The sequence below is a fragment of the Pomacea canaliculata genome, linkage group LG4, assembly GCF_003073045.1.
Source record: "Pomacea canaliculata isolate SZHN2017 linkage group LG4, ASM307304v1, whole genome shotgun sequence".
Lineage (NCBI taxonomy): Eukaryota > Metazoa > Mollusca > Gastropoda > Architaenioglossa > Ampullariidae > Pomacea > Pomacea canaliculata.
In genome coordinates, this window is record NC_037593.1 from 10669762 (window position 1) to 10694194 (window position 24433).

At 43.0% G+C, this 24433-nt stretch overlaps 1 protein-coding gene across 3 annotated transcripts in view; it reads left to right on the forward strand.

The window, feature by feature from the left end:
- The first annotated feature begins 11031 nt into the window (after positions 1-11031).
- Positions 11032-24433, forward strand: part of LOC112563258 (potassium channel subfamily T member 2-like) — a 50342-nt gene continuing 36940 nt past the window's right edge. Inside the window, exons 1-3 of one of the 3 annotated variants that reach the window (XM_025237093.1) lie at positions 11032-11896; positions 17092-17171; positions 19382-19478. In XM_025237093.1, coding sequence (XP_025092878.1) covers positions 11799-11896; positions 17092-17171; positions 19382-19478 — 275 coding nt within the window. In that variant the 5' untranslated portion in view covers positions 11032-11798. The remainder of the gene's footprint in view (positions 11897-17091; positions 17172-19381; positions 19479-24433) is intronic. The other 2 variants (XM_025237095.1, XM_025237094.1) reach the window with 2 other exon arrangements.

Below are 24433 nucleotides of genomic sequence, written 5' to 3' on the forward strand. Positions count from 1 at the left end.
TCTATATTTGTGTTCACTTGATTTCCGATGATGTCAAAAAACCTGCTTTTTTAAGACATTACTGAAAGGTATAAAAATCATATTTGATGTATATTTAGATATTCTCTTTTTGTTAAATTACTTGCAAAGTTTACAGTTAAATTTTCTTGAAATGTTAGTTTTTTTCTGTTTTAGTTTTTTTTTTTCCCTTGGTTGTTATGCTTTTGACAGTTAATGGAATCGTTCCTCCTGTACACACATCGCTGACAGCATTCTGTTCGATTTCTTTCCCATCATTGGTGGCAGTGAGGGATTTGAGACCTAATCCACTTCACCACTCCTATACACTCCCCATATAATTTCTAATTATGTCACTTAAATCCTTAACTCTCTAGTGCATACACCTATTTCTGTTGGAATACATCTTCTGATTTCTTTTGATCTTCAATTCATCAGACAATGGTAACGGCACACATAAAGATAAAACCTCTTAAAAGTACATGAAGCGTTTTCAATGCTATCAACTTGCTTTAGTGCTGATGCAAAAGAGATTGATTTGCATTCCCTCTCTCACTTTTGCTTGTAGCATGTAAATGTGCATGCACCGAGAGACATACAGGGGGATGACTTATACCAACTTAAAACAGTTACTGAAGCAGAGCTTGAACAAAAGACCATTCAAGCTATACTTAACCAGATCGCCGGTTGATTGGACCTCGTCCAGGAGTCAGTTCGACGACTGCCCGGAGTCGACTCGACCACGAATAGTCCCGTACTCTTACATTTGCTGAGATTTAGTGATTGAGAAAAAGATATTGGCGGACCGCTTTGGTAAAGATTGGAACCTATTTTACTGTATATGTTAACCTGTGAATGTGATGATTAACTTGATAATTAAATTTGTCATGTAAATTATGTAATGGAATAAACCTTTGGTTATGATTGAATCGGCATATAATTTGCTCCCCCACCCTACCATCTCTCTGAAAAAAATAATCCTGGTCTGCGGTTTGGTTTACCAGCGTTACTTTAACAAAAGATCCTATTGTGGCCGGTAGCTGGGTTAAAAGCTGAGATAATGGCAGTTACTGCCAAGTTTGTCAAGGGCAAACAGGACTGCCATGTGTTGTGTATCGCTGGTGCGACTGGTCTGAGCTTCTCGGCTATTTGCCAAGACTATCGAGAATGATCGTATACTCCGCCCAGCCATTTCTCTTCCCCCTGCCTCATCCCCCAGACCCTGACACGTGTTAGACTTTACAACTTTATTAATCCAGAAGGGTAATTACAGGTAAGATTATGTACAATAAACAGTTGAGTACATGTGCCTGTTGACCACAGTGAATAAAGGTCTATAACAGAGCACAGGGTTCCCAGGTCCTTGCAAGGTCCTTTTAAGTCCTTTTATATTGAATTTTCGCCGAAAGGCCTTTTAAGTCCTTTTATTTGCCATGCGGTCCTTTCAAATTCTCACAGGTCCTTACATTTTCTCTGTGACCCTTTTAAGTCCTTTTATCGATAAAATATTACCACAAATTTATTTCCGGAGTTGACTTTGGCACAAAATACCGACGATTTTTCGCCGCATGTTTGGTCTACACATCTGTACAACACTAGTTGCCCTTCCGTATTCGCAAAAAACACTCTTTTTTCCAAAGGTCTTTAGAAACTTACTCTTTCTTGAACTTTGATCTTCTAGTACTACTGTGCATAGCTCTATTTCTCTCTCTCTTCCCGTTAGAGTGTGTGTGCGAGAGAGAGAGACATGAACTGACTTTTGTATTACACCAAAGAATGGCTTTCATGTTTTGCAATTATTATTACTTAGATTTCTAGAAAACTTGGAACATTAACGGTGTGTTATCAGCACGCTAAGGACACTTTTTAAGTTATCTAATCTAAATATGGCAGACAGGCATCAAAATTAACTCTTTGATTATTTATTACTAGAAATACATGTATTTGAGAACATAGAGAAGACCACAGATTCATAAATAATACATCTTTCCGACCACACAAGAGAAAAACTTAAGCATTGATGACTGTCACTTAGGTCCTTACGAATGCATGAAAGGTCCTTTTAAGGTCCTTTTAAGGTCCTTTTTTGGCACCATCCCTGATCCCTGGGAACCCTGAGAGCAGTCAGGTTACATCACGGTCAAAAGCTAGAAGAACTGATCAAGTAAACTTGTGACTATGCCATTCACAGACTGCTTTGATAATGGGAAGTGTATGGGGGGAGGAGGGCTGGGAGGATCTTGATGGTGAGGAGGCAAGACTGTGAGCGTAGTTCACTGTCAGCACGAATTAAGTTCGCTACTCTCCCCACCAGAGGCGAGCATCCTCCTACGCCACTGCTTGATTCTTTATGTTGAAGGCACGTGACAGGGATAATTTTAATTTGGGGTGTTTTTTGTTTCTTTTTAGCAAGTCTGTGCCTCGTGTTCAGGACCCTACTTCAGGCTCCTATAGCGTGTCACCTGCCCTTTAGTGATACACTCATAGTCGTTTTTGTACTTAGGTGGTACACGAGGGGTCCCCTAGGGATCTCCATTTTTGTCAGCAACAGTGAATTATAGTTTGTTCCGTGTGGGTTTCTGCTCCTTCAGTTCTTCCCTACTGATGTTCGCTATGTTTCGTGTGGTCCGCCACGTTTCCTCGAACCGTCAGCTGTTCGACGAATGACAGATTTGGATGGTGCATCCGTTTAATAATTCATTCTGCACACGCCCTAGCCATCTCCATCTTTTTTTGTGGGGGGCAGGGGTGGGGGTATAATGACTTCCACGTTTGTACAGATGGCTTTTACAAGGCTTTCCTTGTTGGTGACTAGGTCCGAATGTCTTGAGGATTTTCCTGAGACATTTGTTTATCGACATCTCTAACTTCTGCCTTAATTTTGCCGACATTTTTCTAGCATTTATACTTCCGTTGAGTAAGATCGAACGGACATTGCTTCTGTAGATTGTTAATTTTGCATTAATTGTTACCTAGAACTTTGGACTTCCATATTTCGTTTAGCATGACAAAGTCTTGGTTTGGGTTATTGTCTGTTCTTTACATCTATTTTCGTTTCTAGTCATCTGTTGTTACAAGACTGCCAAGATATGCAAATTCGTGAACTTTCTCCACTTTTTTATTGTCGATTCTTTTGTTTTCCTCTCCACTGCCACCGCGTTTTGGATTGTCCCTAGTCTTAGTTTCCGCAACAATTTCTTTCTTTCTACAGGAATGATTAATTGCTAGGTTATTGCCTAACCCCCTGCGAGCTGCAAGACGGGTGCAGCACACTTCGTCTGGTCTGTACCTCTCGTTGTGTCCGATATGAGTGGCCATGACAGGAAGGTAATCCCTGTTCTAAGGAGACCTCCAGTTATATATATTCATTCCAAATTAGGGAAGATCCCGCGAATTTTCGGATTAAAAAAGAGGGTTATTGCGTTTGGCAAGACCGACATCTCTTTTTGAATTGAATTGAATTGAAAGATTCAAGACCGACATCTCTTTTTGAATTGAATTCAAACATTCATCTATATAATCCTTTGATCGTACTGTCTCTAACTCTTTCTCCTCTCTCTCTCTCTCTGAAAACACTGTTGTAATAAACCTGTGCATGCTGCCACTCCTCGAATAAATGTTTCATCAAAAAGGCCTAAATGATTGATCATAAAGGAAAATGGCCCACGCCCACAAAGCGACATGAACCTGGGCGAACTGTGCAGTTCTTCCCTCATAAAGGTCATCCTGCCAACCAACTTGCCACGTCTGAAGGTGAAAAACCGTCTACAAGCCTCGCTTGAAATAAATGAGTTGACGTCATGACTGGCGCACTGCGCATGACACTGGTCCGCCATTTTGTGTATTGTAGGGTAATAGGCACCGAAGTTTCTAGTATCCAGGGTCCGTTCGTCGATGTCTGCCAAAGTTGTGGTCTTTACTTGGGTTGAAAAGAGATCAAAGTTCCGTTCAAACGCGTTCACTTCAAAATATAACTCATGAACAAGAATTTTTTTACCTTGAAGAGTCACTTTAGTTCAAGTGGTCCATGTCGTCAGCGAGAAAGCCAAGATCTGTGCGCCATTGGAGATCACAAAATTCTGGGAAAGAATTTGTCCACGAACTTGTATTACTGGACTGCTGGCAGACGATTTTTTTTCAGTTAACTACTAAAACGAGGCAGTTATGTAAAAAGTTTCCGGTTTATTCACATTTCATATTAACTACTAAAACGAGGCATGAGACTACAATTAACGCTTCCGGTTTAGTCACATTCACTGTTAAGGCTCGCCGAGACTAACAGCGGAGAACTTTGTAAGAGGCGTTGGTCTCGGCAGACAGCAATCCACCTATACTCACCTATGGTTTGTCCTTTCCTTCATTTCTGAAAAGAGAACTATTTCTTCTCGGAGATCCCAAACTCTGAACAATTTTTCCCAAGCTGAGCGACCAGACATTACTGTGGTAGGGAACATCTTTGCGATCGGCTTCAACAACGAGATGAAGAGTTGAGCCCTCTTGTTCTGATAAAGTTCACGATTTTGGTCATGGTGCTCACATGATTCATGTCCAATACATTTTGGCACACCGCTTCTTGCTGTATAATGCAATGAAGAAAGGTGGTCTGGATAAATTCGATGAAAAGTTTGCTGAGTTCCGGTCAGAAGACCAACATTCCTTCCGGTTAAATTTGGAGATCCATCAGTAGTGACACTTCTCAATTTAAGTCCATGCTTCTCGATGCACCCTTTCACTTTCATTGTTGTAGTGTTTTTCATTGACTCCATCAAAAGCAGTTCCGGAGTGATATCAAAGTCATCATTGACGCCAGGGATAAAAACCAGCAGCTGTGCTGTATCAGTGACATCTCTACTGTCATCCAACTCGAATGAATACCAAACTGCTCACACTTACCCATCAGCTGTTTCAGAAAATTGTATTCCATGTGTTCTGTGGGCGTGTCGCTGTTCTCCTGGATAACCTAAGATTCCCCAAGTCCTTGTTCTCTGGATGTCGACCACATCAAGCACTTTTTGTGGAACTCGCTCTCGGCGAACGCCCTGTTCTGTTTTTGCAATATTGTATGCCACAATAAAACTTGATTTTGTGCCGCATGCTGGGTTTGGCTGTTTGGTAAAAATATTTTATATGCTTCTTCACTTGTTCAGCCAATTGGTCTGACTTTTCTGCCCTAGCATATTCGGAAAGTTCACTGAAATATCCTGAATGTTTTGTGCTCAAACAGCCCTGTAAACAGATGTCACATGTAGAGAAAGAACAGCGTGGTCTACTCTAAACCAGTGATGCCCAACCTTTTTCGGCCTGCGGGCCATATCCATTTCGGACAGCCGTGTCGCAGGCCATATCCATTTCGGTCAGCCGTGTCGCGGGCCATATCCAGTTCGGACAGCCGTGTCGCGGGCCACTTCGCCGCAAAAATACAAAAAGGAAAAAAAAATAGAGCAGATACCATTTTTTATTAGAAACAAGTTGTACTTACCATTAACTATGTAGTAATTAGTGGGATATTTAAAGTTGTTTTCCCGAAACCAACTTCTGAATGTCCGGCCTCATCGTAGAGACACCAAGTCGGAGCACTGAATCAAAATGTTCGTCCATCGAAAAAAAGATTGGGAAACGCCCCTACGTGGGGATAAATACTTCTTCTTCCTTTTTTTCGTTTTTTTTAAGGTCTTCTTTTATTACTAACATGCTGATTTCCTGCACTGTGGGCAGAAGTTTCGCGGGCCGGATGGCACCGCGTCGCGGGCCGGATATGGCCCGCGGGCCGTAGGTTGTGCATCCCTGCTCTAAACGATTGGTGACAGGCGCTAACCACTGCGCCACCGGACCACCCGTCCTGTTGAGGGGCGGAAGTCTGGCTTAACGGTTTTATGTTATTTAAAAATACTCAAAAGTTCTAAAAAAAGCTTTTTTGTGCACTGCACATAAAAGTTTTCTATAAATTAAAAAAAAAATTATTTTACTGAATAAGTTACGTTTAAATTTTGAAATGTGTTATGGAACTGACCGTGTCCTAATCCACCACCTGCCTTAAACTCAAAACATTTTCTTTTTTTGTTGTTGGTGTTGAAAGAGTTTCTTTATGAGGGTAGATGTCACTGTTAGCACGTCAGGGACACGTGAAGAATACGACTTTCACACGTTCTGATCGTTGTTAACAAAGAGAAGATTCGTTTTTGGCGGTTCGAGATCCCACCTAAAGAGCTGAGGGTGTGTGTGTGGGAAAGAGATACAGTGTTGACTAACGTGATGTGTCACGTGTCTACTCTGATGCCAGTGGTGTATGTTTGTGTCTCCGACTCCGAGTCTAAGGCTGTTCCTAACTGAAAAGTTATGAACGAATACTTGACCTCGTTAATCAAAGTTTTGACATGACGGTGATGCAAAAATTTCTGTAGACTAGGGGTCAAACTTCTTTCTACCTTAAAACAATTGTATTCACATCCAGGTTTACCTACATTGTGTATACAAATAAAAGGAGGTAAACAGCCCTCGTTAAAATCCTTATTTTCATGATTAATAAGTGTTTTGTATTCTAGCTTCCACTGGTGAGAAAATAGGTTGATGAGGTATAAAATCGTAAGACCTCTCCTACCTTAAATTAGTCACCTCGAACTGTAACTAGCCTTTACGGGTCCACAGCTGAAGTTCTTTTAAAATTAAATGTAGTTGCACCTGAGAAGGCGCCTTACTTTTCCTTTGTCCTCAGCAGTTTGGTTTAATGTGGCAGTAATGTGCGGCCAGTAACAACGAACCGATAACGGCACTTGTCGGGCTGTCACGAAACGGAGGCAATGCCTCACCTGGTGGGAGAGACTGATCGTTGGTTGACACTACCCAGCACCTCCACTTGCTTGAGTATCCTCCACCCCGCCCTTGGTTCTCCAGCAGCAGAATGTCGTAAAGCCTAGTGTGGTCGTAGTGGCTGTTGAGCGTAAGTGGCTCACCTTGTCTAATAAACGAAACTCAGTTTTCTTCCACCGACTCATAACTTTCTTTGATACAGCAGGTATTCATTTCTGTAGGTGGATGGGGAGTTTTCCATGTACAGGCACGAGCGCGGGGTGTGCTTCAAACCGATGGGACAAACTACTGAGCCTTCTCACCTGGACTATGCCTCATTTACCTTGCCAAGGGATGCTGTGAGATGAAAAATAACAAATGTTCCAGAACTAAAGTTAGTGTCGTAGCATTGCTGACTCTACAGACACAAACAGCATGCATTGCACCTAGTGCATGCCAGTCTACCCGGCTATAAAGCCAATCATAATCAATTAGCAGTCGGGGTACTTCTTTTGCATCTTATCCCGCGCACCTTCATCCCACCTGCGTGCGATGCAGGTGATCCCAACGACGTCATTAGCGGCGGTGAGGTGAGGCGGGCTGGTCGTCGAGCCTCCTCACCTTTGTACTCGGGTGGCTTAGCGTGGCGTTAAGTATCTCCGTGAGACTTTCCTGAGGACGGGTCTGAGTGTAAGATGTCACCGCCAGCAACGGTTTATTTCAGCGGTCGCTGTCGCGGTCTCCAGTCACCATTCTATCACTCTCCCCCTCCTTCTCAACTAAGGTCGCTGTCTTGAAACAAGGAGATACAGAATCAATATTTGTTATATTATCGGTCTTCTTAACATGTTCTTCCATAGTTATACTCAGATCTCTATGCCATTCGTAGCTGACAAAACAAAGAAAGCAGATGAACTTAACCACATTTCCTGTTACAATTATCCCCACTTTGCCCGTATTACAATCTTCCCGTTGTAATGTTGTGCTGATATCAGTTTTATACCATATGGTTATCTGTCCATCGCATCATCATCATCATCATCTCGACAAAAGATTCATCAGATGCAGAGTTTTTGTCACAGTCAATTATTCTTCACACGTTCTCACATCTACGTGAAACCCTTCGTTGAACTAAGGAGATACAGAAGGTAGTTATAAAAACATTCACTGCCATCAACAACGACGTCGACACAAGAGTTGGACTCGTTGGCGATGATGTTTATATCTGAATGGCCTCTCCCTCAACCACTACAAGGGAGGCAACTGAGTATTTCAAGATGAACAAGGGAAGGGGGTAGACAGGATGTGGATTGTTCGTTATGCGTGAAAAAGGTGAAATAATCCATGGCTACCTTACCCAGCACTGAGCCACTCTGACATGCATTTTAGTTGAACAATTGTTAATAATCCTTACTTCTAAAACCAGCATTATCACCCTTTATTGCCCTCCCTTCCTCTTCCTGTTTTTACTCCTCCCCAAAAAAGAAAAAAAAAAAAAAAGCAGAACAAAACAAAAGAAAAACAAGGTTGTATGTTCTGAATTATTTTGACAGACTCTTGATGTCACAAAATAAAACACTCTGAGCTACAGAATTTCACTAAGATTTACAACAGTAACAGCACCGAGATTACCTTTCCACCATCATGCCGCAGAAATCACGAGAGAATATGTAGTACTTACCTGCTTTTCACTCAAATTTGTAAACTTTACCCATACATACACATAAACATTAATAACCACAACATCTCCACATCCTTTGCACTCTCTCCTCCACACACACATCTGCCATGTTTTGGATGTATGATTCACTCCCATTGTTTCTGTCGACTATAATTGTTCTGCCTTCGGTTGTTTATGTCAGGAGGTAAGGAACGTGTTTGTTGCCCAGCAGCGTAAACAATCTTTTGCACCAGCAGACCCCTTTGTCACTCCGGATCCTCCTGCCCTTTAATAGCACTCGGGACACTTTTGTGTCCGAGGGAGCGGCTTCCTCCCGTGCCACAGCGTGACAAACAGACTTTGTCGGTATCTTCCGATGTTTTGAGAATCTTATCCATAACGACCTCGGGGTGTGGGTGTGGTCTCGAGAGTAAAACGAGAGAAAGGTGTCAGGAGAATATTAACTGACGGCACGTGAGTACGACACGAAGAAACTCCAGAGAAGACAATCCCGGCAAAAGAAGCCAGACAATGAAATGTAGAACCCTGTCATTACCTACGGAATGTTTATTAGTGATAACAATCTTTATGACATCACCATTAATCATAGCCATTCAGCCAGCATAGGTCAGTGTCAACATTCCCTTTCCCCTTTCCCGAAATTCCCTCAAACTGATAGAGGCAGATGAGCAGTCATAGGACTACAGTCACATTTATGAATATAAATCCCCCCGGGGGAGATGGGTAGATGTGAATGCTCACGCAGTCCACTCCAGTGATTGCTCGGGGTGTATGAATCAGACACACAACAATGCAGACACGCTAACGGTGTGAAGGCTGATGTGACGTCCTTCCCCTGGACGTCACCTGATCGTCCTAATCGATGACGTCACTGTCTGCCCTTGTGCGTGTTCACTTCAATCTCAGTCAAGAGGGTGACAGGCGATAACGGGCAGCTATAGTTCCGTGAATGAGACTCGAAGCTGGAGGATCGTGCCCCTAAGTCGTGAGGGTGAACCTCTTCTCAAAAATACAGAAAATCAAAAGTAAAGAGGATGTCAGACACGGTCGGGAGATCCGAGTTTGAAACGATATAAATATATTTTGTTTATTTCAGCGCCTGAAGTTCAACCGGTTTGTTTTTCTATTATCTAATTTTAAGGTTGACGATTTCCAGCTGTAAACAGCAATGAAGTCGTTTACAATCTTGCTTTGCACGTGAATAGCGTGCTGTGTGATGTTATGTGATGTAATGTGATGCTATGTGATGTTAGGTGATGTAATGTGATGCAATGTGATGCTATGTGATGTTAGGTGATGCTATGTGATGTTATGTGCATGTAGTCCACGCGCTGTCTCACAATAAACATGTACACAGTTCTCAGTCGTCGGATAGATGTATGGATTCCTTGAAAAATCTTTTTTTAGTTTTGCTTCAGAAATTCTGCAAGTACTAACCCATACATGTTTGAACCCGAAGATTGTGAGGGTTGAGAATGACAAGATGTCAAGGTAGCAGTCGAAGCAGACGACGAAGAACGATTTCACACTGTCGTGATCCTGTTTTGATGTTGGTCAAATTTTGCAAGCTCTTTCGTCGAGTAACATTCTGAATCTTCCTTACTGCACTTCACAGTCAAGACTTACGGATTTCACTACATTTTTTCCTGTTTAATTTCCTTTGCTGCACTGAACTTCTGTTGTGACAGGTTTTGAGAATATAGTAATACAAGCACTGCAACTGTTTGGGTGAAACTGTCGTACTGGACAAGAAAGTGCATTCTTTTATTCAGCAGGCTAGATGATATCAGTACATCAAAACTCACTTAAGTTTGCATCGTGCAGGAGGACAGGTACAAAGCACCATCCAAAAAAAAAAAAACGATAGCGAACTGGCCATATAGGCACTATGGTCATCTCTTTGCCTACAAACACAGACGACAACACACTTTTCTCAAAAGCCAGATCATCTTGCAAAATTTTAATATTTATCCCGTCAGAATTCTTTCCTGCAACGACACACTCGCTTCCATTACAACCGCGCGTTCGACATTTCTTATTTTCCGTGCAGCTTGTATCAACCACGAACTTGTATTACTGGACTGCTAGCAGACGTTTTTTTTTTTTTCCAGGTAACTACTAAAACGAGGCATGAGACTACAAAGCTTCCGGTTTAGTCACATTCTTTGGTTAGGCTCACCGAGACTAACAGCGGATCACTTCGCAAGAGGCTAAGCGTTGGTCTCAGCAGACAGACAGCAGTCCACCTATACATGTCCATGTATCAACAGAGTGTTAATGGCCGGCCTTCTTCATGCCATTGGCTCCCGCTTTGCCATAAAACATTAAACAACAAAACAAACAAAGCCACTGCTCCTGCTTGTAAATATTACAATTACAAACCTAGCCTAGTGTATAAGTGTCATCTTTATCTAATAAGAGAATTTAAGCATATGATAATGTTCTTCTACAACATAACCCGTGAAAGAGCGAGACTTTCTAAATTTAAACCGGAACGGAGTAGAAAGGCACAGAGAGAGACCGACAATGACCCTACCCTTGCACCTCGCACGCAGCGACGCGAGTGGCGGATCGCGGTGTTGCTTCCTGTTGAGGAAAACGTAGACGCCAGTCACGATTCGGCTCATCGGCTGGTTGGATATCCACCCTGGGGTAGTAAAAACAAAATTAAATAAAAATGGCGCGATTGGCATAGGGTGGCCTGTCGTCCCTCCCACTCTCCCTCCGTGACATAAACTCTCGTCTCGTCACCTGCATCGCGTCAGTCACGGCGCGCGCAGCGAGGGAACAGGTGTCGCCTGTGTGTCGCACCAGTTCGGGAGGGGGAGATAGAAACACTCGGAAGACGCGAAGGAGGGAGGAGACCCGCTGGAGACGCGGTGAAGCACAGACTACTGAATGTGTAGCCGGCCACTCGGAGGTACGAGCGCAGGCAACACGTGCGCTGGCAAGTGTGACAACGTGTAGTCAACTGTACACACGACTGTACTGCCCCCGACCCTGGGTACACGCGAGATGGTGGTGAGGCGCTGAGCCCAGCACGTGGGGGTGGGTGGGGTGGGGATGGGGAAGACAGGAGGGGGCTGAGTGCTCTCAGATTTCTTTTGCAGGCTGACCTTTCGGCCCCGGCACTCGGGAGAGAGAGGGTCACCTCAGCTGTTGGTGTCGGTGTATGTGTGTTTGTGAGGTGGAGAAGGGCAGCAAGACATTCTCCTGACACGGAGTGAGTGAGTGGCCAAGGAGAAAGCAGGGTAAAGACATCGCGCTCGGCCGCTGACGACGACAACAACACAGACTTGCACGCGGTCGGGGGCGGGGGTGCGAGGGCGTCGCTATGCAGCAGGCGGACTGTGATGGCATCGACCTGCAGTGGATGTACCATGGCTCCAGCGACGAGGAGACTGACGACGCCGGCGATGGAGACCGAGACGGGTGAGTCGTTTCATTGTCTTGCACTGAGGTAACATTTTGACCCTGAGGTAATACCCTGCACCCCGCATCACCATGACAACAGCGACTGGAATGTTTCCTTGAGCCCCACATTAGCATTCAGTTGAAGTCGGAGTGGGCTTTAACTGCCGCATTATTTTCTCGGTGGAGTCTCTAAAGATATTTCTGTGCCCCAAATAGATTTTGAGTGTTCTTCAACTGCCAAATTATTATCCCAGTCTATTATAATGTTTTGACCCCACAGTTAACTGTTCCCTTGACCCCCCGGTATAACAAACAGCGGGAATTTGTTTTCTCTCGAACCCCAAATTATCATCCAGCATAATTAATAATTGTCTTCATGCTCATACTGCCATCCTAGTGATGTGTTCTCGTGAGTCCCTCATCGCCACAGAGCCTGATTATGTAATTATTGTACTGAACCCTCCATTACCATGGTACTGGAACCTATTGTCTCACTGACCTCTCGCCATTGTTACCAAAGCGAAGGTGAATTTGTAATGATGTGCACACGACATTCCTAGCGAACCCCGATGTGTTGAGCTCTCACGTAACCTCTAGCAAGGTGTGGAAGGAAAGAAGGGTGGCAAGGCTTCTATATTTAACTAACCGTCTCTGTTGATGTAAGTGTTCTCGGGGTCAGGGGTTACTCGGCAGCGCCGTACATTTTCATCATCCGAAACTAGCAGTTACCTGGATATTTGTTCTAGGTCAGAGGTTAACTGGTGTATCCTGTTCTTTATTCGCCATTCACTGAAAGGAAAATAGCTCAGTGCGTGTGTGCGTGTGGCTATCAGCAGGATGCAGTGTTTACGCAGTTGATGAGTAACAATCACGCACGAGGCCGGCGGGATTGAATGTAAACAAGCCTCACCCCCCTCCACTCACTTCCGTCACACAACCTCCCTCTCTTGATGTCCTGCATGAAAAACGGTCAGTCACGTGGTCAGTGGCACGGGCACACCTGACAGATTTTTTTATGTGTAGGGACATCACACACACGCACGCAGTAGCGTTTGGGTTGCATATATCACCTTGTGTCGACACCTGGATTGGTTTATCAGGAACAGCAGTAGGTAAGATTACCGGTCAAACCGTTGTACTCCAATATCAAGAAATGAGCTGTTAACATTTTGTTTTGCTCATCTTCACGATACAGAGACTGCATGAGATTAATTAATATTCATCGACATGAACGCCCACGGGGAAGTCGCCTCGTTTCACTCAGGGCTATATCAGTGACAGTTAAACTATCGTCTGCTGATAACCGTTACTAACATCAGTGGGGGTGTGTCTGTAATGTGTGTGTTCTGGCTTGTGTTCCAGTCTTTTGTTTTGTGTGTTGTTCCTGGTTTGTTCCGTGTTTCGTGTCTTTGTGTGAGTAGACCCCTCTACCGCTTGTGTTCACCTGATTGTTTTCGCGGGGTCAGGGACACAAACTGTGACTAAACTCTGGCTGACCTTGCGCACGTCATGTGACGGTCAGTGACGGGGTCAGCAGAGCGAATCATCAGGTAGAACACTGCAGGTTCACTGGTCCATGAACCCTTGGAGGTAATTTTTCCTGAGTGTGTACGGCGGGGCGCAAGAGTTGAAAGAGATGTCAACCAGGGGCGGTAGTTGCGAAGTGAAATCTTTACCCCGGGGCAACATGGGGAACTCAGGGCAAACGTCTCATTTCCACCATAAAGCGGTGTCCACACCCCCCCCCCCACATGTTGTTTTACCCATGGAATCCTAGTTACAAGAAGGTGGCACAGGTACCCATGGGTAGAATACTATGAAGTAGTGCTTACGGGATCTGGATATCGCTTTGAAACTTCGGAAACAAACAACTTTTCCTTAAGTTCCCCATTATGCTCTGGAACAACGACTCGCAACTAACCACCTGGGGACACAATGTGGGAAGTCATCCACGTGAAGCCGATGAATAAAATGTAATCCGATATTTACACCATAGACACATTTGTAATATCCTTATCATGTTAGGGATTATATGTGTTCATGAGTGCAAAAGCAACATGAAATCCCAATTTTCTCCCCCGAACACAGACTTGTTTGTAAGTGCGATAAGGAGACTGCACACAGGCAGATCTTTAGATAACAACTACAATACACACAGACATCTTTATTGCAAGAACAATTCGCATTCACATCTTTGCCCAGTCGTCACATCCATGACTGTTGGTGGTGTGGTAGCCGACATCTATGTGTACTCAGCTCAGATTTCACAACAATAGTTATCTTGGCTGTTAGCTCACATGAACCTGCTAGAGCAGATGGCGAAACCGAAAGAGTAGATTGTATGCGTTATCAGCTTTTTTTTTTAAAGAAAGTGTGTACGGCCGTAATAGGACTGTACATGTTTCACATGTAAAACAAGAACCTTTCCTCAAAAATTAACGGGAAATGTCACTTCTGTCAGCAAAATACCCCTCAGCTGTCAGCTGTCATATCCCCCAGCTGTCCCTGTCCCTCAAACCCAAGAGGTATCCTCTTTGAACAAACGAAACTATGGAGACCAGCGGATCATCTCTCCGCAAACTTTGATGACTTTGATCGAACTGGTCTGAAACTGCGTTCCGGTATTTATTCATAAAATATGTGAATATCTAAGATTTAATATCGTCCTCTTCTGCTCTGATGCGAGACAGGCTTTGCTGCTGACGCGGCATTAAACCCGTTTATCTCCATCATCAGGGTCAGCATCGTCATTGTTCATTTTCATTATTGAAATTATGGACTATTATTATTGTTGCTTTTGTTGTTGAAATAATAACAAGAACAATAAGAAGGGGGGGGAGTGAGTCTAAGGATGGCTGTGCATTGCCCAGTGACACAGTTACCCAACTTGTATCAGGACCTATTTGTTGTTGTTGTTGCCCTTGTGTTGTTTCGTTGTTGCTGCTTTGTTTTTGAAGGGGTGTTTGTGTGTAAAGGGGTGACTGGGTAGCCGTTTGTAAGACGTGCACAGTAAGGAAGACAAGAAGGGAGGGTGGTTAGGACCTCAGGGGTCGTCTATTAGTTTCAGTTGGCGGGGTAGTCTGTCGATTTGACCTCACACTGTTTACAAAAATCGTGAGTGCTGGTCAGCATACTCTTTGTTTCCCCCAACTTCAACTCAACATCTACTTCCCAACTTCCGGTATAACATGGAAATAAATGAAGATAAAAAAATGAGAACATAATACAAGTTGACCCTGACTGTCGTGCTAAAAACCGACAAGCAAACCGGAAGCAGTTGAGACGATACAATGTAAACAAACTTACTCAGAGTTCACAAAGCAGTTACAGCTTTCATAAGCGCATGACTAAGTCGAGCATCAACAACCAAACAGCTCAACAAAAATAACAATAATGAGTGTGATGGAGAAGGCCTTGCATCGAGAAGTTAGAGTACGGGATGGCAGTTTGGTAAATAAAATATGACATCGATACTTTTTATATTTTGTGGTGAGATGAAAGGAGCGCTCGCGTGTTACAGGTGCGTGCGCATGCATGTGTGAAAGTCAGAACTAGAGATTAGGTGGTGGGTTTGTTTGGGGGGTGGGGATAGGGGGAAACGAGATAATATTCAAAACATGAATGATAAATGCACGAAAGAAAGTGAAGGCAGGCGTTTGCGCAAGTCCTTGAGTGTGTTTGTCCATGTGTATGAAGCAGCGCGTAGAATGATTTCCGGAAAGTCGACGAGTGTTTGACTAAAGGGAGTGAGCCTTGTGCATTATATTCCTTCTCAGCCGGGGGCTGCTTGAGGCTTTCATGACATGACGACACCTGTACAGGTGCACTGACAAGGATTATGACAAGAACAGACAGGTCGCAGCATCATGGCCCAAATTAGCATAGGTGTAAGCTGATGGCGACACAAAGTTGTTGTTTTAAACTAGAAATAATTTGCATAGCTGTCCTTCTGCATAATATTCAGAAATTTTATTGTTTGCGTAATAAAGGTCAAGAGAAGTAAACTTAATTTACTGTAAGTATACATGCTAAGCAGCTGCTATAATGGCAGGAGGGAGGTTTTTTGAGTCACAAGCTCGCTCAGGTTTCGAACCAGTAACCATATGCTGACATTAACTAACCACCAGCCTGGGAAGGAAGGAGTTCTGCTTTTGACTTAAAAAAAAAAAAAAGACAGTAAGCAAACTATGTATTCGAGTAAATTGACGAGGGCTATAAACTTACAAAAGTCCGGGTCACGGGGTCAAGTGTTGTCTGCGCAGATTATGAAGCACAGCAATGTGTAATTCGTAGCAATTTTCACAGCAGAAGTTTAGGGCTTAGCTGAGCAACATATGTCTAAACACTAAACCGTTTGGTAGAAGCAGATTAAGAAATGACTTTAAGAGATTGTTTGTAAGCCCTTTAGAAATGTCTACACGGCGTTTGAGATTCATTTTAAAATGATTTTCTCTTCTAATGAAATAAAACTATAATGCGTTGTTGAGAAGTTCGGATTTCAATAAACCATTAAAAATTTTTCTACAGATCGCTGATATTACCAAGACTACTGACGAAAACAGCTCAGTTTAAAGAAAATCATTTGAGCGTTCATCGATTCGCATGCCCCCCCCCCCCAAAAAAAAATATATCTTTGGTGTATATATATATTTTGTGGCAGTGGTATTATTTATTTTTGTGGCAGAAGGATTTCTACCGTGTAGGTCGAGTCGTCTCACCGTATCGTAGTGGTCGAGCTGGCATATCGAGTCGCAAGTTTGTTTACTTTCTGCGGTGTTTATATCTCACCGTACTCACTATGCGTGCTAAGTTAGCCATGCTCATAACTTTATTTGTTATGCTGTTTTGAAAATTGACAAGTAAACAATTCATCTGTAATGCAGAGGCAAAATTTATATTACTAGACCACTAGACTCTGATCTTCCTCCCACGAATTCAACGGGCGACTTCATTTCTTATTTCTCCCTTTCTTTAAAATTTATCATGGGAGTGAAGGCACTCTTCACGTCAGTGACACCTGCCCCAAAATAAACGTCGCCCCTTTCTTGATTTATGGCCTTTCTGGACAGTTTCTTTCTGTCTGAAATGACAGAGTATAGCATTTAAACAAATCCCTCTCCCTACTTATGAATTTATAGAATTCTTTTCTATCAAGAAAAAATTAACACGTAGATTACTGTTTATCAAGTCAGGGTGTCCTGGGTATGTTGCAGGGTGCCGGTCAAGTTCTTCACGCATGAGCTGTCACTGCGAGGGCGACTACGCAGGTTCTTCATCCGGAACCCAACGACCCGTGAGTATAGGTCATAGGTCACTCAATGCAGGCAAATGGCGGAGTGGGCTCAAAACAAGTTCAGCTGAACCTCTTTGGTGGGCCTGTGGAAAAATACTGTGGCGCATCTGGACTTCCTGCCCGACCTACTCCGCCAGCCTGCCCGGATCGTAAAATTTACAAACAGCTGACGAAGAGAAGATTGCGTGGAGAGGGGAGTCATATTTCTTTTCGAGTCATGTTGACGACAACTTGACCTTTGAACCGGAAGCTAGAGTGTGGTGTGACGTGGAGGTTGCTGACTGTAAATGGCTATTTAAAGAGCATGTAACCCAAAAGGCGGTCAGGTAGCGCACTCATATCAACATGTACAGCTAACACATGCAAGAATCGAAGTGGTTCCGGTTCACATCCCATCTTAGGAAAGAGGCGTTTCTCACACTGTCATTTTTCAGTCTCCCTTTACCACCACCCGACTGCTTGTCTATTACATTCGTGTATCCTGTAGATATCGTTTCAGATAAACAAAGTACCCGGAACAAGAAAATAATGCATGAAAGGCCTCGACCACCAGTGAACAGCAGTTTTAGGACAAAGCGGTCTGATCTGAATAACAGACTTAAGAGCCGTTGACGGCAGATTGTAGAACTAACACATTGTTGTATGTACTTTCTACTTACACTTTTATCTTGTTATGCCATTTCTAGACTGCACAAAATAATTCACCTCTTCCTAAAATAAAAATATTTGAACCTGTTTTATCTTTCGTCTTTACCCAAACTTACCCATTGTCCTGCAAGTGTTTTTTACTCTCACCCATGACTGATTCATGGATAAGGGTTCGACAGGTGAAAATATGTACAGCTTGAAAATAGTGATTGTGATGCTACAATTTAAAGAAAAAACTCACTTTCAATCGACTTGAAAGCTTGCAAGCGAGGAGAATGTCTCATCTCATGTAAACATTATATTATGACCGGCAGAACAAAGAAAACAATTCAGGAAGAACACCCTGAAACTTTTATTGTGGTTTATTTTTCTGTGGGTTTCCGTGTCGGGGCGCTCCCTCACAAGGAATGTTCAAACCCATTTCCCTACATAAACCCAGTTTGTCCCATTCCTCACTTATCGGACACATCATCATCACTGTCACTGCTTAGATAACCGTCTGACAGGTGTGAGTAGGTCAGTGTCCTGTGTGTTGATAGCACTTTAGTCTGTCGACACCCGGCGCGTGTACGACACGCAACCACGTGTGTCTACCCCACCCACCGCTCACGTAACAGCAATTCCCCCCTACCCCCCCTTGTGTGTTCCATCGTTGTTTTGTGTGTAGACGTGTGTTCATATCACATCGCTGTTATGTGGACACATGTCATCTCATGACACTGTATTGGTATTGTTTGTACACTTGTGAGTCCCTCGTCACACTGAGTACAGGTGTGAACAGTAGCGCCTCCACACCGCTCTTAGTGTTGCAGTTGTGTATACAATATTTTGTTAGTATTGTGGGTACAGCTTGTATCCTATTATCAAACATTATTCTTGTGTGCGTTGTGTGTCCCATGTCTCAGTGTATGCTATAGGTCAGGGGTGGGCAATTAATTTTCCCAAGGGGCCGGATGAGAAACTGGGATGGTTCTAGAGGGCCGGACTAATATAGTTAACTCAGTTTTACCCAATACTGTATATATAGTAGATTTACTGGTGGGCGGCCAGCGGGCGGGCCGGTCAGAAACAGGAGGCGGGCCGGATCCGGCCCGCGGGCCGGCGTTTGCCCAGGTCTGCTATAGGTATACGTATCTTATATCTAATATTTTTTATGCACAATTGTGTATATCATATCACACTGTATTATTACTGCTGTGTAATTTATCCTTTAGTATTACACTTTGTATTGTATTGTTCAGCCATGTATCCTATATACAACTGTATTATTCATGCGCACATTTTTGTATCCCATGTAACAATGTTTTATTATTGCATGACACATTTCATTATAATTATTATTTGTTACATTCTATGGTATTCGTGCTCTATTAATCGCTTGAACCTACATCCAGTAATTGGAAAAGGCGCTGTATTGATAAACAAGATTTGTTTATTTCCCCAAGCACTGTATTGTATACAGACATGCACTTGTTAATATGGTATATACAAACATAGATCCCACATGACACCGTGTGATGTGTCGGCAATGATGTATACTAATGTCTGTGTTCATGGTGCAGGCATCTACAACACAGTCTTCGATCTGGCCGCCAAGTCCATCCTGTGTCTGCTGTACGTGGTGAGGGTGTGTCTGGACGACCACAAGCTGTACGCCTGGTGAGTCACTGACTGTCAGGTCCTTGTCCGCCTTCCTGATTCTTCACCTGTCATCTTTATATTTATTCTCTTTTGTTCTTTCTCTCTCTTGCTATACCATCTCTAAATTTTATTTTTTGGAAGGAAGGTGGCGGGTGGATCTTTGCCGAGCATATTTCTGATAATCAGATTAAGTCACGTGTGCATGACAAACTCTGAGACAATCTTAAACTCAGATCGAGGACTTACGGCGGTTTGAATTTGCGTCAAGTAAAAAATGAAAAATCAAACAAACAAACAACAAAAACAACAACAACAACAACAACAACAAAGAAAAAAAACAACAACAAAAAAACAAGAAAACAAAAAATCCGAACTTAAATCAACGTCAGACACTGTCGTGACACTCATTTTACCTAACGGTTTATGTCCGGTAGGACACTGAGGTGGATTGTCTGTGTGTGCGTTTTAACCACTTTCAGTTGTCATGAAAGTCGCCCCTTATTTTAGATAAATGCAGGAAACCGTCAGCTGCGAGGAAATTCTCACCTGCTATAAAACCTTCCATCATTGTTCACACGGATGCGAACTGCGCTGTTGCCACGTACCATCCCACACCATTTTGGTCCTCAACGACTCCGCTCTTTCCAGTACAATGAGCTTAAAAAAAAAATAATCGAGCATTAACCTCATTTAACTGACATCGTCATGCAAGCACATCGAAACCTCTAGAAGTGATATGACCCTCTCTACCTGCCTCTCTCAGTCTGTGTGTCTGTGTGCGTGCTTGCGTGCGGGTAGGTGTAGATGGGCGGGTGGCTACAAGAACCCGGGGTAGAAGATTAATAGCCTGGTGTCGCAGCAGTAAGTTTCAGGTTTATGTCAGTAATACTCGACACCTTTTCCTAAGCAGCTGACTCGTCGAGAGTGTGAGGGAGAGATATAGATGTCAGTATGGCTGTCACATGAGCTCTGTACTTAATTTTTTTTTTTTTTTTGGACACAGTTGTGCCTTGGTATGTAGACAGTAGACTTCGGAGTTGGTGGCCATGTTTTAAACAGTTCAGTGCCAATGTGAACTTGGTGTTACAGCATGGCTAGGACAATTTATTGTCAGGTTCATCGCCACGGTGGCCGTGGAGAATCTTGTTACAGGTGTAATTTCTACTCCCCTCGACTGTACTACGATGTTTCAGATCACGTGACTGTTTAGAAGCTGTGAGCATTATATTCTGACTTTTGGAAAAAAATTCTTCTCGGTATCTTTATGGTGTTACCGTGTATCATCTTTATGTAATTTTCTAAATAGCATTGGAAAAAAAAGACTTTCGCCCGCAGAAATTAAAAAAAAAATGAGAAAAGGAAAAAGACATTTTCGGGAATTGTGCTGATGAGATTTCTTATTATTTTACTGTCAGCATGTCCCTGACAACATCCTCACATTGTGCCGCCGATCACAGTTATAATACTGTGGCTTGACCAGCTGAATTTGAAGAACAATATTTATTGAGATAGCTTCAGATGTTCTTTTAAAGTAAACATTGTGTTCTTTAGCGGTTAGAGACAGTGCACCCGGCCCCAGGGAGGCCAGACACGAAAGATGTGAAAAGAAAAGTCTTCCCGTCATCCTGGCAATGTGAACAGAACACTGGAGTCCCACTGTGAACAATACAGTTGCAGTCTCTGTCGCATGCCAGCTGGTATTTTATTTCTCTCAAAGCTACTTTTATGTTTGCTAACCACTTATACTCATTCTCCTCTCGAGAAGACTTGCCACTGTGTGAAACAGGTTTAAAAAAAAAGACAATAAAATATACACATTTATGCCAGAAAATAATTCGGATATACTTTTTTGCTGCCACAGTGTTGTAACTTCCTGCATAGCGCTTTTTAAAAACTTTTTTTACAATGGTTGTTTTCTCTCTGTTTCTTGATGTGACGTGCTCAGCATGGCGGCGATTTCTACCACGTCACCGTTACTTGCTTCATTGAATCACCGTCAGCCACCTAGCCAATACACCAGCTACACATGTGACATCACGCTACAGATGTTAATGAAGTCGTGGCACGTCACCAGTATGCTAGTATTGCAGTAAAGTTACAACAGATTCACTTACAAAACGTTATACAACACATGTAACACGTGAAATATGCGCCATTACCACGTAACGTAACTCCCAGACACGTTGGGTAACAGTTTTGGCGGTTATTTAGTTCGGATAACTGGGGTCACTGATATGCCGAGGCACGAACAGGTATTAATACGTCCGTGGTGGGGTGGATGAAATGAGAGAGAGAAGAAACACATTCACACACGCGTACAACTGCCAACATCATCTCAGCAAGAATTTATTCAAGGCGAAAAACCAGAAATTTATCTCCTCCAATAGAAGAAACAAAAAGTTACGAAAAAGAAGTTAGTCTTATTATAAGATAATTTAAAGGATGGGTGGGAGTGGGTGGGTAGAGAGCAAGCCGACATAGAGCGGCTGTCAAAAATGTATTTCGCAACATAAACTCTAAAAAAGAAAGTTTGTCTGTTTGCTGTTTTTTTCCTCTCTTTCACTCTCCCTCTCTTACGCGTATGCATGCGCGCACCATCTTCACATACACATGACCTGTAGCATTCCCCCCTCCTCCTGTTATCTCAGACATTCACGTCTTCCTCAACCTATTCGTCCTTGACCCAACTGTATTTACGACCTGACCACGTGATTAAAAAAAAAAAGTCAGAAAGAAGATGTTTGTTATTTACGCTCCCTTGGTTTTAATTTACCGCGCGACTTGTACGAGTGATCACATGACAGTCACTTCCAGGTCACATGCACAACCACAGAATATTTTATTTTATTTATTTATTTTTGTTTAGCTCGTGAGAAGTGATGCGAGGTTCGGCGGGAATTGGTGTGACCGTATATAGGCCGTCTGATGTGTATGTAGATTGAGTTAACGCCCTTTTTAACCGGGTTATGTCCTCTGACCAAATTTGGCAAAGTTTGAAAAGGCAAAAAAAAAAAAAAAAAAAAAAGAAAAAAAGAAAAAAAAATATCGCTTTGGTGCATACTTTCGAGACGATGTGAGCTGAGTTCAGACCTGTTTACAGCACATTTACCAATCCAATGGCAGTCTGGGTGCTCGGGATGTTTGACGTGTCAGCACTTTGCTGGTTAAAAACTGCAAATGCATTGAAATCGTAATTTCACAAGGTACGATCCCCTCCCCGGAAACGGCACCTGTTTATAGGACTCGTTTGGTTTTTTTTTTTTTTGGGGAGTTTTTTGTGGATCGGTTGCCGAAATAAGAAAAAAGTCATGCTTTCTTGAGAAAGACTATGGTACACTACGCATGTTTTGCATGTATTGCTGCAGCAAATTAACCATGTCAGCGATTGCAGCGCCACCTCGAGGCGTTGTATAGCACTAACCACCCAAGGGACAGTGACATGCCTATACCCCGCTGTTTTCCCTTAAAAAAAAAAATAAATAGATCGTCTGGTGCTCAAGAATGTAGAATGTTAAATAACTGTCATTGCCCTGACGGGTGGCTTCATAATTAGCCGATGTCGTAATATGAAGGAGAGAGAAAGTCGGGTAACTCGGAGGAAAAACCTGACAGCCAACCGTGCGAACAGTTGTCACAGAGTGTGCTTCAAGGTCTTGTCTAGAAATATTTGAAATAACTAAGTCATTGCCCTGACGGGTGTCTTCACATTTAGGTGATGTCGTAATATAGTTTGGTTTATTCTTGCTGCTCCTCGAGGAGTATAGGGCCGCACCAACACCTCGCCAGCGGACCTGGCTTTGGGCAGCAACCTCCCCCTTCAGTTGGGCCCATGTGGTTCTCCTTCCTCTGTCAGTTCATGGATGAAGCTTCTCTTGTCCTCCCTGACCGACTTCTTCACTTGGCGGTTGGCTACCCTATACTCAGCTCTGAGATCTTCCATCTGTTTCTGGTATTGACACTGGTTGAGCTTCTGTTTCAACATTTTCTTGATTCAGACCTTGATTCCAGGTCTATGGAATCATCCATTCCTTGCGGTTTCTTTCCCTCTTCCATAGAACATCTGTATAGGTTCTCTTCCAAACGCTCTTGAGTGTTTGCCAGTGTTCTTCCACTGATTCTTCTGTCAGTCTTAACTACTGGGTGCCACTACTCTCCTGTTTTCGATAAACATTCTAATAGCTGGCAAGTTCTAATTTTTACATTGGCTACAAGATCTTGGACAACACTCTGTAGAGAGTTTGGCTGTGAAACAGAGACTTAAATACTTATACATGTTAACAAGCTCTATATTTTCTTTGCCCTAATTGCCACGACTCTTGGGACACATTCCTAAACACGATGACTTTGGTTTACTGAGATATAGTCATCCCGAAACTATCATCGTATTCTTTTTAACCGGGTTTTGTCATTTGACCAAATTTGGCAAAGTTGTTTGAGAAGGAAAAAAAAATTAATGGATTTGATGCATATGTTCGACATATACATTTACCAATCCAATGGCAGTCTGGGTGCTCGGGATGTTTGACGTGTCAGCACTTTGGTTAAAAACTGCAAATGCATTCAGATCGTAATTTTACAAGGTAGGATCCCCTCCCAAGAAAGGGCACCTGTTTATAGGACTTATTTGCTTTTTTTTTTAAGCTTTTTTCTGGCGAGATCGGTTGGCGAAATAAGAAAGTCATGCTTTCTTGAGAAAGACTATGGTCCACTGCGCATGTTTTGCATGTATTGCTGCAGTAGATTAACGATGGCAGCGATCGCAGCGCCACTTCGAGACGTTGTATAGCACTAACCACCCCACGGACAGTGACATGCATATACCCCGCTGTTTTCCCTAAAAAAAAAAATAAAAAAAAAAAAAAATAAATAGATCGTCTGGTGCTCAAGGCCGTCTACTGTAGAATGTTGAATAACTGTCATTGCCCTGACGGGTGGTTTCATAATTAGCCGATGTCGCAATATGAGGGAGAGAG